The sequence below is a fragment of the Castanea sativa genome, chromosome 1 (genome assembly GCF_040712315.1).
Source record: "Castanea sativa cultivar Marrone di Chiusa Pesio chromosome 1, ASM4071231v1".
Taxonomy (NCBI): domain Eukaryota; kingdom Viridiplantae; phylum Streptophyta; class Magnoliopsida; order Fagales; family Fagaceae; genus Castanea; species Castanea sativa.
Window position 1 is genome coordinate 19263470 of NC_134013.1, and position 15584 is coordinate 19279053.

The 15584-nt window shown below is 34.4% G+C and overlaps 1 protein-coding gene across 4 annotated transcripts; it reads right to left on the bottom strand.

The window, feature by feature from the left end:
- Positions 1-3683, bottom strand: LOC142609739 (chorismate mutase 2). 4 transcript variants are annotated; one of them, XM_075781463.1, is made up of 6 exons: positions 3548-3683; positions 3039-3237; positions 1358-1444; positions 1128-1277; positions 829-921; positions 1-502 (listed from the first exon to the last, which is right to left on the bottom strand). In XM_075781463.1, the coding sequence occupies exons 2-6, from the start codon at positions 3234-3236 to the stop codon at positions 272-274; spliced, it is 759 nt and encodes a 252-aa protein (XP_075637578.1). In that variant the 5' UTR covers position 3237; positions 3548-3683; the 3' UTR covers positions 1-271. The 4 variants fall into 4 exon arrangements, with proteins under 4 accessions (XP_075637578.1, XP_075637570.1, XP_075637562.1 ...); XM_075781455.1 differs by having other exon boundaries at positions 7-502; positions 3039-3243; positions 3548-3649; XM_075781447.1 differs by lacking the exon at positions 3548-3683 and having other exon boundaries at positions 7-502; positions 3039-3521.
- Positions 3684-15584: the final 11901 nt, after the last annotated feature.

A 15584-nucleotide genomic window follows, 5' to 3' on the forward strand; every position in this document is an offset into this window, starting at 1 on the left:
TTTTTTTTTTAGGATTGTAAGTTTCACTTCCTTTGTTTCTTTATCAATAATGCATGCATATTTATACATCGATATCTCTGTATATCCAATCATGGATGCACATATTCATGTAGACGAAATTTCTTAATTAAACGCAGATTTATTTGCTAGCTTTTAAAATGATACTCATTTTAAAATCATCTTTCTTGAATAAGAAATTATGTGATCATAAGAAAAATTCAACCCTTTGAAACTCCATCACGTTATTGGATGATTCATAAAGGAAACGGCTTCAATCAAGGCGTCTTAGTAGGTACTCAACTTCGACACTTTTGGTGAGAGGTATTATCCAATCCCCATAGAGGAGAGAAACTACTGATGGATCAACCTTGTACTTTCCCTTGTTATCATTATTATTCAGAGTCACTTCTTGCCCAAACACCATGGCCTTCTTTGCAACCCTCTTCTTCACTGCCTCTTCTACACTCTCAAATGTCAACAATTTCATCAGAGCATCTCTGTCCTGAAAAAACCAACACACTATCGAAGTAAAATGCATGACCTATATATTTTTTCCTTCAAGAAGTAGCGCCTAAACAATTTAGGAAGTTAAAATATGCTTAATAAAAAGAATCAATCCATACGTTCTCATTTTTCTCAAATTCCTGTCATGGTGTCATTGAACTTATTATCATAATAAATAAAAATCCAACAAAATATTGTTATGGTGAATCTAATTAATTGCTTAGGAGTTAAGACTCACTGGTTCTTCAATCTGCTGATCACAAGAAGGCAAATATTCTAGCAAAACCTTATTTACTATAGTCCTTAATGATGCACCTTTAATACCTTAGCACGAATTGCAGGCTCAAATTCTTGAGGGGATTCCCTGAATTTTACCTCGGCTACTAACTTTCCATAATGAATTCTTCTGGAGAGGGCCTGCACGGAATATTTTGTATTATTCATTGTCAAAAAACTCAAAATATGGCTTATGTCAGTTACCAATAATTTACCTTCTCAAATAAATTTTTTTTTTTTTTAAAACAACAAATGACTTTGCACAAGAATCCAAATGATCATCGGCAGCTAGAAATTTTTTAATTTTAGCAACAGCATAGCAGAACACAGAACAAGTTCACATGTACCTTTACCTGTAAACACACAAGGTCGCTAGCAGCAGTTGCTGCATAATTGCCATCATCACCCGGTGCAGCAAACAGCTGAAGTAGTTTCTTAAAATACATATCCCATATGTCCTTGTTTATGTTAATCAAAGCAGCTGGAGGATGCAAAACCTAGAGTTGGAATTAGATAAAAACTAATTGACAATTTCAAAATTAAAAAGCAAAACAAGAGTTTTGCAGCATATGATTACCTCTGTAAAGTTGTAAGGCGGCACCACTGAGGGCGGTAGATTATCTGGAAAGAAGGGATGCTCTTCAGGGTTTGCATATCTTCCAGCCTGTAACATTCCGGGTCATATTATAAATAATACTGAAGTAGGAAGTACCCTCGCAACCCAAACCAAAGAATTCTGTCAAATGAGACTCATTACTGTGGTTTTACTAAGTTCACCTGATCACATTTGGCATTCACACTAAACAAGAAAGTAGACATATCAAGGATACAAGTAACTTAGTAGATAGAAAGCTGGAACAAACGATATTACATACAGTAAAGCAACTGATCTCAGTGCTAAAGTTTCAGATCCTGCGTTGATAATAAACTTGGCTTGGTTGCCCTTGTCAGATATGTTTAACAGAGTGAAGAGTCAGTGTAGTGTACTAATGACAACAATGTTCATGTTTCCTAATTAAAATTAGCCAATTATGGTTTTGCAGATATATATTGATAATCATGTAGGGGCTTTAGCCAGTGACAATATCATATAAATCTTGATGCCGTTTTGATACAATTCTACCAAAAATCAAAGAGTACAAAGTACAAACCCAAAAGTCCCAATAGGCTGTCTGATCAGCCTGCCATTATGATGATGTTCAACATAAAGTGTGAAGCAACATAGTTCATCTTCTCCAAGAGCCTTGTAGCTCAATGACACGACCTGGTTCTCTCTACAAGGAGAATCTGGGCTCAAATCCCCCCAACCCCATATGTTAGCAAAAAAAAAAGAGTCACCCTTGGAGATCTTTCATATTGTTGGTTCTCCAAATTTTTAGTGTCCCTAAGCTGGCTACATCCACGGAAGCAAGAAATACCTACCTTGGCCACCAAAAACTATTAATTCCTTCCTACACTCTGTGAAATGTGATGATCAATTTTAAGTAGAGAAATGTTACAATATTGAAATCTCTTGCTACTAGTCTAGTCAAGCATTGGGATGCAGAGGCTCGATTAGGCATTGTACTCAATGTTTGAACAACATTGTAATTTAGATAGTTTGCACACTCCATTCAATTAACACTTATCTAAGAGTACAACCATATGAAATCAATGGAGTCATGGTAAGGGCACAATCTTTCCCATAGAATAAAATCATAAAAACATATAAAGAAGCATTCATATAGGGAGACCAAAAATAAGGGAAACATAATTTTCACTAGACCTTTATTCACATGGTACTTGGGAATAGTATGGAAAAAATGGAAATAGCACCACCTAAACTAAATGGTGAATACAAGTCTTAGGCTAATATTATAATGAAACTGATATAACAAATATTATTAGTAATAAGATCATTATATAACAAATATAATTTTGTTTCGTACTTTGCTATAATAATAATAATAATATTATTATTATTATTAAATTAAATAACTACTAGAATCATTTTGTTTGGTACAGGCGACAGCGTTAGAACAAAGACGAGCGGGTTCTCCCACGTGGCCCAACTACAGTCCATACACAATGTGGACCGTCCTATTGACACGAAACCACAAGCCCAACTTCAAATTTTTGCGGACAATACAATACATAGCAAAACAAAACAAAAGACAATGAAAAGGAAATAAAAACGAAATTGCACCAGAAGTCGAAGACCAGGCAAAATTAAATTATTTCCTTTCGAAATATTAATATATTTTTTTAATACCACATACCTTAGCTTGAAGGGCCTCTGTTTCCTTAACAACAAAGTGAACCAAAGAACCAGAAAAGGTCGGAGAGGAAACGTAAGATTCATTGTAGGTAGGAGAATTGGTGGGGAAACGAGCCCGCTCTATGAGACTGAAAATGATGGTGTCTTCTTGTCTTATCAAAGACTGTCTCAACGATTCAAGCGTTACACCATTGGCCATGCTGTTTCTAACATTATGGGACCATAACACAAAACAAACAATGAGTAATAGGATGGACATGTTCATATGTTAGCGAGAAAGAAAAGGAATGAGATGAGGCCAAGATTATTATTGGGACTTGGGATATATTGTAACTGCAATAATGTTCAAAAAAAAAAAAAAGGCATCCTGTAGTTGCCATATATAGAGGTCAAAGTTTATTAATTAGTCAAGCATTTTGCTGTATAGTTGGTTAGCAAATATACTAAATAAAAAAAGGAAAAAAAGTCAAATGAAAAAAATGAATGAAATGGAGACGAAATTCTACGTACGTAGCTTTGGAGTTTGGTGGGAGCTTGTGGTGGTGGCGGAAGAGTCAGGGAGGGTAGGAGGTGATGTAAGAAAACTCAAGAAAAGAGCTTGTGGACGTGGAGGAGAGAGAGAGGACCGTAAAAGAGAGAATGGGATATTGGTGATTGATTGATCTTATTATATGCGGATTTTGCGTGTGCACGGGCAAGGAGTGAGGACCCACGCACTTCTTCATTTCCACCTCCGGGTGTAAGAGCATCAGCATCAAAAATGCTATATTCCAAATTTAAGCATGAAAAACCCTTTTAGGCCCAAATGCTCCCTCCATTGAATGTTGTAAAACGTCAGGATTGTAAAAAAATATACAATTGAGCTACAGTGCGGTTCTAAATGTAGAACCGCACTGTAGCTCAATGGAAAAAAAAAATATTAATATTTTATCCTTAAAAGTTTTATCTCATCTCTCTCTCTCTCTCATTCTCTCCACGGTCTCTCATCTCTCTCTCTCTCATTCTGACTCTCAATTCCTCTCTCTCTCACAACAGCTCCTATCTCTCTCACAACAGCTCCTCCCTCCTCACTCCTTTTCTCACATCTCTCTCGTGGATCGGCGTCTCCGCGTGGGTTTGGATCGGCATCTCGGCATCTCCGCGTGGGCTGGGTTTGGATCGGCATCTCCGCGTGGGCTGGGTTTGGATCGGCGTCTCCGCGTGGGTCAACAAAATGTTGGAGATCGTGGCGGGCTGGGTTTGGATCGGCATCTCGGTGGGCTGGGCTGGGTTTGGTTAGCGATGGAATGGGTTTTGGGTTGGTGGGTGGCGGTGGGTTGATTAGTGATTGATGGCAGATTGTGGGTTGATGGCAGATTGTTTGGTTAGTGATTGATGGCAGATTGTGGGTTGCTCTGTGTGTGTGTGTGTGTGTTTTTTTTTTTTTTTTTGGTGGTGTTGATGATCGGAGAGGGTTTGATGGTCTGGGTATTTTTTTTTTTTGGGTGTTGATGGTAGATTATGGGTTGTTGTGTTTTGTTTTGTTTTTTTTTTTTTGTGGTGTTGATGATCGGAGAGGGTTTGATAGTCTGGGTTTTTTTTTTTTTTTTTTTTTTTGGTGTTGACGGTAGATTATGGGTTGCTGATGGGTTGCTGCTGGTGGAGGGGGCAGGTGTGTGTGGTGCGGCGGTGGAGGTGATGGTGGATCTTGAGCAGAAAGAAAGAAAGAGAGAGAATAAATAATGTTGTGAAATATATTATTTTATTATGCAAAAATATTATTTTAATGAGTAGAATAGGAAAATAGAAGTTTTGATGTGGAAGTATTGTAAAATTGTATTGTATAATTGATAAAGTAACTTTTTAGATGGTAAAATAGGATAGAATTGGGATAAATGAATGTGGATGCTCTAAATGAAACAAGCGGAAACTTGGGAGAAAAATTGGATTTTTGCTCTTATTTTGGAAAAAAATTAGCAATATCTCTCTGTTTTGAAATTATTTAGGTTTGTATTTCTGTTTTGAAACTCGATTTTGAGAAAATCGAGTTGTAAAACTTGATTTTTATAAAGTCAAGTTATGTCAAATCAAAATTTTAAATATATATATATATATATATATATATATTTGTGGAACTTGAGTTCCATAATTTTTTTTTTTAAAAGTTTGATTGCCTATAACTTGATTTTCTACAAATCGAATTTCAAAACAAGGACACAGACCTAAATAGTTTCAAAACAGGAACATATTGCTAGATTTAAAAAAAAATAAAGGCAAAAGCCCATTTTCTTCCGGAAACTTGAACTTAACCTGAGAAAAAATTTGTCTATATGTTTGGTTCTTTAGTAAATAAATTAATCTTAAACCTAAGATTAAACTTTATTATTAAACGAGCTTAGCTTAAACATAATAATTTGTTCTTGAACAAATTCATGAATCTGAGGCTCGGTTTAAGTGTGTGTATACAGTGTATATATGTGTGTGTGTGTGTGCGCGCGAGTGTGCGTGTATATATATATATATATGTGTGTGTGTGTGTGTGCGCGCGCGCGCGTGTATACATATGTGTGTGTGTGTGCGCGCGGACGTGCGCTACGTTTACAACATTTTCACAACAAATCCTAGATAGCAAGTCGTTAAAAATTTTTAATTTGAATCCACCACTGAAATTATTTTCTTATCCACTAGTAACAGCAAGCAACAACCTGTTACATAGGATTTGATTTTGTAAGTTTATAAATAGGTTCTTGATATGATATCAAATTATTATTTTTTAGTTTATTAATAATATAACCAGTTTATTTATTGTGAAAATTCATTAATTTTTGAAAAGGTAAAAAAATTTAGTCATGATTTTAATATATATGTGAAAAATATATGTTTTTTTTTAAAAAAAAATAAGGAAAAAGAATAAGTAAATCCATAAACTCAAGAACAAAATCAAACTTGTTCGACAAGAAAATAAACCAATTTTGAACATATAATTTTGTTTGCTAATGAGCTAAAGCTCAACTCATGCTCTGTTTAGTTGGTTTTTGATTTTGAGGGGAATGAATGCAAGTGGGACAAGGAATATTGAGGACTGAAGCTCTGTTTTTTTCAATATTAACAATTTATGGAAAAAGAATTATTTTTCAAATCATTTTTTCGAAAGCTATCTTATTTTTCTATGTTTGGTAGCAATTATAAAATGAGTTAAAAAATTATCTATTGACTTTCCTTATTTAGCTTTGTGTGAGATAGAGTTGTTTTCTAAGGAAATTTTAGCTAAAAACAATTTTATCTTATGCCAGGCTAAGTAAGGAAAGTTAAAAAAAAAAAAAGGTTTTCCTTTAATCCCAAGGGGTTAGGGTAATGGTTTCTAAAACCTCATAATAGCCTTAACATCCTAGCTTCAAAAGCTCTCGTCAACATCTTGAGGCCACCCCCATGGGATTCTTCTCTATAATAACTTGGTGTGTGTCACATTTTCTAGTGTTTGGAAGTATCAAGAAAAAATAAATGGGTCAAAGAAAATTTAGGTTATGTTTGGTAACCGTTTTTGTTTCTATTTTCAAAAACTTGTTTTTGGGAATATAAAGAAAAAACAATTTTCTTGTATTTTTGAAATTAAAAACATGTTTGATTAGTTGAAATTAAAAAAAAAAATTTGAAGAAAAAAATAGAAAATACTAAAATATGTTGTTACTAAGTTTTGAACTTTAATGTTATCTCATTAAATGAGACAGATTCGTTAAATTAAATGAGTGTTTTAATTGATTTTTGAAAATTATAAACTGAAAATAGTCTTTTGCATGTTTTCAGTTTCTTTCATAAATTGAGTTTTGAAAATAGTTTTTGTTTTCTACCCATTTTGGGTTGCCAAACAAATTTTTTAATCTCAAAAATAGATTTTTTTTTTAAAACAAAAAATAATAGGGAAAAAAACAGTTACCAAACATATCCTTATCTTTTAAATCCCCTTACTTAGCTTAAAGTGAGCTATAATTGTTTTGAGCTAAAATTTGCAAAATAACTCTATCTCTCACAAAGCTAAATAAGAAAAGTCAATTAATAATTTTTCAACTCATTTTAAGACCTCTACTAATCACAGAAAAATAAGATAGTTTTTAAAAAATGATTTTTTTTTTAATTCATCTATAGAAATTGTTAATATGGAAACAAACAGAGCATTAGTCCTTAATATTCCCCATCCTAGTTGCATTATTTCCCTGTGCGGTTTGGTTGGTTTTTCTTATATATTAAAAAGATATATTAAATATGTGTTACATATATATTAAATGAGAGATGCTATGTCCACAATATTTTCACAACAAATCACAGGTGATTAGTTGTTATTGATTTAAATTTGAACTTAACACTAAGATTAATTTTTTGCCCCAACAATAACAATCCGTAACAACCTGTCATTTAAGATCTGTTATGAAAATGTTATAAAAATGTTGTGGACATATCATTTCTCATATTAAATATTAAATATAACTTATATATTAATGAGAAATAATATGTCCACAATATATATTTTTACAACAAATCTTAAGTGGCAGGTTGTTACTGGTTGTTATTGTTAGGGCAAAAAAATAATCTTAGTGTTAGGTTTAAATTCGAACCAATAACAACTAATCACCTGTGATTTGTTGTGAATATGTTGTAAAAATATTGTGGACGTAGCATCTTTCTATATTAATAGGTGAGGTGCAAGTTTTTTGTGGTTTTCTGAAACAAAATCGATCACACCGCATTTATAGTTGTAGTGTGGTTTTTGCACCTCCACCATAGTCGGCAATGTGGCGACCATAAATTTCGGTTGATTTAGGTGTGATCAGAACAGTTTTTTGTACAGTACTAGTAATAATAAATTTTATACCTGCGTCTGACCCTAAAATGTGTTGAGACAACCCTACACTAGACCTTATTTTTGTGGACTGTGGATTTGAGCAATGTTTGAAAAATATATATTTTAAGAAGAATTGAGATATTCAATGAAAATGACACTATTTACAATTTACAATTTTTAAAAAAAATTTTATTTTATATTTAAAATATGCATATGAAAAATCTTCACAGCACTGTGACCATATTTTGCGTGAAATGTATTTAATATGTCAATATTGTAGTTAATATTTCATGATTTTGGCATGATCATCGTTGTATTAGTACCCAAAAAAAAAAACCAATTCAATCAAGCCTAAAATTGTTATAAAAAAAAAAAAAAATATATATATATATATATATATATCAAATTAATGGCTTTGCAAAGAAGTATTCAACAAGTTGCACCATTGGTCTATTGGAAGAAACTAATAACTTTTCATTAAACTTCTTACTTTAGATTGTCACCTTAACTCACAAAATGTGTTGAGCCGGCCGTGCTATTTGAATAAGTATTTTAATGATATATGGGATTTAAAACATGATGCTATGTCTTCTATTTAGATTTTTGTTTCTACATATTTGGCCTTCATCAAGTGGGAAGTCAATTATGAGGAGTCCGTTGTATAGGCAAGGGTTCAATGGCAATTAAGCATGGCCTCCTCATGCACTTTTCCAGTGATACTTCTACAAGAAAAAACTTTTAGGAATAGATTGCATAAAGAAATATTTATCTGGCAAAAGCTCTGAGAAATAGATTGCATATATAATGACCTATAAACAACCACAAAGAAGACTTTGCTAAAGAAAAAGTGAAAACCCTAGATGTATCACGGATGCTGATAATGGTGGTGGTGAATGAAGAAGTTTAATTTAAGACGAAATGAACTTGCTATTTGGCGGTGAAGAGGTAGAGTTGGAAGGTTTTGCACTATGAACTTCGCGGTGGATTTCAAGTTCACACTTCCGTTTGAAGATTGAGCCACAAACCTTACAAAGATTCTTCTCATTGCGATGCTTATCACGATTGTGAGTATTAATCTCACTAATATTCTTGAAGTCCTTCAGACACTGAAAGCATTGAATTATCTTCCGGTGTTGGGATTTTACTATATTTACCTCTCTTGTTAGATGAGAGTTAAGGGGAGACAATGAAACAATCAAGTTAATTCTTAAACTTAACCTTAGTTTTTTTTTTTAAAGTTAGTTTACTTAGCAAAAAAAAAAGTGTTATGAATAAAAAGTTGTAATGCTCTTTATTGATGAAGAAGAATAATAATAAAGTCTTCAAATTTTGAAGAAGCTTGTTTGTATGATGCAAACTTCTAGGAGTCTCTTTTTATTATTTTACTGTTCAAGAGTTATTGTTCACAACACAAGAACAACCACCCAAATATGATTTTTCTCGTATCTTTCATCCACAAACCCTACTAATTCTTGTCCCTTTTGAAAACCCTATAATCCCTATTATTTTCCAACCCTTTTCCCATCAAACCTTTACCCTAAGGATGTGTTTGAATACCGCTTATTTTACTAAAAACTAAAAACACTGTAGCAAAATAATTTTTAAATGTATGAATAGTGCCGCAGGACTCATTTTTAATGAAATTTTTATTGAAAAAAAAGGTTTGTGGGTCCCATGAACAGTGCATGAGACTCACTGAAACTCATGAAATGCGCTTCTCCAAAAAAAAAAAAAAAACTCAAAACGCAGACACGCTGGGTTTCATCAGTATCCAAACGGATTCTAATTATTATCATTGCTACCTCAGATAAAGAAATGAAAGTAAATTCAAATTCAAAGTGTTTATTCAAGATCAAGGATACGCTTCAAGAAACCAAGATTCTTTGTACTTTAACAGTTCAAAATTCGAGAAAGAGTTTTGACCAACGAAAGAAAATGATGTAGGAGGAAATGTTTATTTTATTTTATTTATCTTTAGATTTTAGGGGTAACTTTGTAATTTAATATTTTTTTGGAATGAACTGTGCTAATAGTCTATTATGTCTTATTTTAGTTGAGTTATTTAGTTGGGCTTAGTAATAAAAGCCCAAGGAGTCCAAACCTTCTTTAAGATATATATAATTGAGAAAGAACTTCAAGATATCTTAGTTCTGCTCGGTATAGCTAAGGCCATGTTTGGATGCTTTTTTTTCATCACTCAATTTTCATCACTCATAACTCAACACTTTAAAATACACTACCAGTTTGGCACCATCACTCACTTGCCATCACTCAATATTTTTCACACTATTTATGGGCCCCAAACTTGTCACTCGGTGTAGCTTTTTTTTTTTTTTTTTTCCCAGTACCTAGATCACCCGAACCCAATGAAAGAAAAAAAAAAACCTAGAAACCTGAACCCAGTGAAAGAAGAAGGGAAAAAAAAAGAAGGGAAGAACTGAAGTGAAGACAGAACCCAGTGAAAGAAGAAGGAAAAAAAAAAAAGGAAGAACTGAAGTGAAGACCGAACCTAGTGAAAAATAATAATAAAAAAAGAGAAACCCAAAAACCCGAACCCAGTGAAAGAAGAAGGGAAAAAAAAAAAAGGAAGAACTGAAGTGAAGACCAAACCCAATGAAAGAAGAAGGAAAAAAAGAAAAGAAAAAAGAAAGAAGAACTGAAGTGAAGACCGAACCCAATGAAAGAAGAAGGAAAAAAAAAAGTCAGTTGGTCAAAAGGTGCGGCTGAGTTATGACTAGTGGGTCCTCCATGTGTGTTTAATTACAAAAATGCCATTGAGTTATGAGTTATGGAAACTGAAAACAGCTAAAATGTGTTTTCAGTTTCCATAACTCATAACTCAAAAATCAGAGAATTGAGTGATGAAAACAGAGTTATGGAAACAGAGTTATGGTGCTCCCAAATGGACTTCTCGCTATGGGTCTCACCATTTTTGAGTTATGAGTTATGAAAACAGAGTTATGGAAATTGATGATTCAAACAGCCCTTAAGTTTTCGATTTAAAGAGTTGTAATACTTTCTATTGAAAAAGAATAATAATAAAGTTTTCAATTTTGAAGAAGCTTTGAAGCTTGTGTGATGCAAAATTTATGATGGAGCTTGTTTGCCCCAAGAATTCTAAATCTGATTGTGTTTATTCGCCTGGTCGTAAGTCAATGATTATCAATTTAGTATCAGTACAATAACACATCTTAAAACCTATGTGACAATCAATCAATTGAATGCATCATTTGTCATATGCATAAGAGTAGGATCATTCAAGACGCATAACATAAGTATGAATTAAATGTCTTTCATTTTAATTGGTATGCAAATTTTATTTGTAGCAGCTACACAAAAATCACATTCTTTCAAAAGCACATGACGTATACATAGGAAAGAAACGGTACAAGGCATGTCAAGAATAATGTAATACCTAAAAGGAAGAAGAAAAGATTTCCTAGTGTTAAGTAATAGATAGGTTGTTCATATCAGTAGTTGTATTTGTTACTTGTATTGTACATATTGGAGTAAACTACAATAGCATAGTATAGTTGGTGATAAACTGTTGTCGTTTATACTGTACAGTTAATGGTTTAGCTAGGTTGGTTATAGGTCTAATCTACGTGTACAATTTGTTTTGGGTGACTATTTTTTCTGTTATTCTTCCCACCTCTGTTCTCACTATATAAGAGAACAAAGCATGATAATTTAATTCAATGAATTCATTTTACAAGTTTACACTGTTCTCTCTCTCTATGATTCTCATTTCCTCCATTGATAAAACCTTCGCAACTTGTATGTGATTCAATATGGTATCAGAGCAGAACTAGCTTAGAGATCTTTCAAGTCTAGTAATACCAAGAATTTTACTAAGTCCAAGAGTGGCAAACCACAATACACTCATTGTGGAGCCATGGGACATGTTGTTGACAAGTGTTATAAATTGCATGGCTATCCTCCTGGGTACAAGTTCAAGAACAAGGGTGGTCAGCCTTTTGCAAACAATGTCATCGCTGCTGAAGATCATGCTAGTGAACCTATCACACTCACCAAGACTAAATATCAGCAATTGATTGGATTATTGAACTCTCAATGCCATTTTGGCACTCAAGCTCCACCAGCGGCATGTTTGGACAATACTCCTCAAGTTGCTACTATCATTACTCAACCTTCAATGATTGTTCCAGCCCAAGAGTTATCAGGTATTTGCCTTTCTCATTCTCTTGAGCATTCTGTCTTCTCTTCAAGTGTCAAATACCTCTCATATTAGTTCCTATGACTGGATTCTTGATAGTGGTGCAACTGACCACATGGTGCATTCCATTCATTTCTTTACTTCTATTACTTCTTCTGTTCAGATTTTAGTTAGACTTCCTAATGGTGACATGGTTAAAGTGACTCACATTGGAACTGTTAAAGTTTCAGCAACTCTAACTCTAGAACATGTCCTTTGCATTCCCAGTTTTTCTTTCAATCTTAATTCTATAAGTAAACTGACCCAAAATCCTTTTTGCTGTTGTGTTTTCCTTTCTCATTATTGTTTTCTTTAGGACTTACAGCATTGGAAGATGATTGGGTTGGGTAAGAGCCATGGAGGACTGTATACTTTGCAATGCACTAATTCCATCACCTTACCTTCTTCTGTTTCAGAGGTTTTATCCAGATTACCATCCTTTCTTTGTAATAAAAGGGTCAATGCATGTAATCTTGACTCTTCTCATGCTGTTGTTGCTTCCAATAATGTTGTTAGATTGTGGCATTACAGATTGGGACACCCCTCTTCACAAAGATTAGCTTTGTTGAATTCTATTGTACCTGATTTGACTTCTTGTAATAATAGCAACTCTTTTGGTTGTTATGTCTATCCTTTAGCCAAACAACACAAATTGCCTTTTCCCAAATCTACAAGTGTTTCTTTATCATGCTTTGATTTGATCCATGCTGATATTTGGGGACCTTATTCTACCCCTTCATTGAATGGCTCAAGATACTTTCTTACTTTGGTTGATGATCATAGTAGATGTACTTGGGTTTATTTAATGAAACATAAATCTGATACTTCTTCCTTAGTTCAGACTTTCTTTCAAATGATTCTTACTCAATTCAAAGTTCCAATTAAGGTGATTAGGACTGACAATGGTCTAGAATTTATCTTTCTTCATTTTATGCTTCCAAGGGTATTTTACACTAGCTGTCTTGTGTTGAAACACCACAACAAAATGCTATTATTGAAAGAAAACATCAGCATTTGTTGAATGTTGCAAGAGCCTTAGGCCTTGTTTGGATTTTTTTTTTCATCACTCATCACTCCTCACTCAATTTTTGTCACTCATCACTCATCACTTAAAATACCCCAACTCGCTACATGAAGTCTGTTTGGCACCATCACTCAACTTGTCATCACTTAAAATTTTCAACTGTTTGTGGGCCCATACCTGTAACTTGGTCAAAGCAAAATTGTTAACCTACCCGCCCATCACTTTGTCATCTCTCTCACAAACGCAACCAACCCACACAGCCACCATCATCAAGCAACCACCATCATCAACTCAGCCTCCAGCCTCCCATTGAGCAACAAGATCAACACCAGCATCCAAAAAAAAAAGTAAAAAAAAAAAACCCAAAGAATAGATCAGCGATCACTAGAATAGCCCACCACAACCTCAATCATTATCATGGCAGCTGTAAGTGCACAACTGCACCTGGACCCAAAAACGTACGTGGGCTCAGGCCCAATGAGCCTTAAACAATTAAATTTGTAGAGTGTGGGTTCGCAATCTAATTCGATGGTGCTTGAAACTTGATGAACGGGCCAGAATATTATAGTATTTATAAACAATGGACAAATAGGGCAAAATTAACCTCCTCGAACGTAGGCCGAGGACCCTTTGTATATTATTTCTCTTTTTCCTTATAAAGATTACAGCTCCTAGTCCTTCTCAAGTTCTTTTAAAAAAGGCCTCCCTTCTCTGCTACCCCCTTCTCTCCTTAAATACTTCCTTTCCTTCTCCTTTTATCCACGTGTCACCCAAAAATCTCCTTCCACCACCTTCTTGAAATCTTTAAATACTAGCTAGAAGGCTGAATTCTACTGTTCAGGGGTCACTTCCCCATTAATGCGGCCAGGGAGATAGATGCAGAGCCTTTAATGTGGAGGCAGCAGCCTTTTTTCTGAGATATTTCTCTTACACCGCCATGTCTAGAAAGTATTTGGATCCCCTTTTTAACCTACAGTCTTTCCAGAACTCTGTCTTGATCTTTCTAGTGAATCTCAAAGTAATCACGGGTCTGTCCGAGGAGAGACTCTACCTCGGATGAATCCTCGGGCCCTCGGCTTGTGAGCCAACTCGCAACCCTAAAAGCCTTTAGTCAAGAACGAACTAGCGCCCATTGATAAAGCCCAAGGCCCAAATACCCACTTAGGTTCTTTTACTCCCCACAGCAACCTCAAGCTCAACCAAAAAACAAAAGAACAAATTGGCGACCCACACCCATAATCACTATCACGATAGAAAAACCCAGGAAAAAAAAAAAAAAAAAAAGAACAAATCGGCACAATCACTATCACGACAGAAAAACCCAAAAAAAGAAAAGAACAGATCGGCGGCCCATACCCACAATCACTTCCATGGCAGAAAAACCCAGAAAAAAAAAAAAAAAGAATAGATCGGCACAATCACTATCATGGCAGAAAAACCCAGAAAAAGAAAAGAACAGATCAAGTCTAACACCAGATCTTCCGCCATTATTGGAACTGAGAGAAGCTTTTTAGATTTCAATTTCTGAAATCTCTTATATTCCTCGTTTCATTTAGATTGAGTTTTTGTGTCATTGCGAGGAATAAAACTAGATTGGCGATGGGGCTTGAGTCATCGGCGTGGGTCGGCGAGAGTGAGTTGATCTGATGAAATGTGAGAGAGTTGATCGGTGAGAGTGAGATGAGAGAGGGAGAGGCAGAGCGTGTCTTCATTCAAGGAAGAGAGAGAGGCAGAGGGAGAGAGAGAAGTCAGTATATTGCTCTGACCGTGAGACCCATGTAGGTTTAATTACAAAAATGCCATTGAAAACAGAGTTATAGAAACTGAAAACACCTAAAATGTGTTTTCAGTTTCCATAACTCATCACTCAAAAATCAGAAAATTGAGTGATGGAAACAATAACTGAAAACAAAGTCCAAACAAGCCTCTCAATCATGTTCCTACTAGACACCAAATTGCTGCCATTTTATAGAGGTTAACTGCCATTTTATTCGAGACAAAATTCAAGATGGGGTGATTAAGACATTCCATGTTCCTACTAGACACCAAATTGTTGATTTCTTCACAAAGGCACTTGGATATAAACAGTTCTACTTCCTTTTGTCCAAAATGAACTTAATCAACATTTATAGTTCATCTTGAGGGAGAGTGTTAAGTAATAGATAGGTTGTACATATCAATGGTTGTATCTGTTACTTGTATTTTGTACATATAGGAGTAAACTACAGTAGCATAGTATAGTTGGTGATAAATTGTTGTCGTTTATACTGTACTGTTAATGGTTTAGCTAGGTTGGTTATAGGTCTAATCCACGTGTACAGTTTGTATTGGGTGACTATTTTTTCTGTTATTCTTCCCGCCTATGTTCTCACTATATAAGAGAACAGAGCATGATAATTTAATTCAATGAATTCATTTTACAAGTTTACATTGTTCTCTCTCTTTGTGATTCTCATTTCCTCCATTGATAGAACCTTCGAAGCTTGTATGT

Bases quoted from the DNA above. Each gene is read 5' to 3' on its own strand.
- LOC142609739 (XM_075781447.1), bottom strand. From the start codon at position 3,302: ATGAACATGTCCATCCTATTACTCATTGTTTGTTTTGTGTTATGGTCC. The intron at 1,278-1,357 runs GTAATCATATGC...TTCCAACTCTAG, and splicing joins CGCCTTACAACTTTACAGAG to GTTTTGCATCCTCCAGCTGC. The intron at 503-828 runs GTATTAAAGGTG...TGGTTTTTTCAG, and splicing joins AGCCTGCAATTCGTGCTAAG to GACAGAGATGCTCTGATGAA.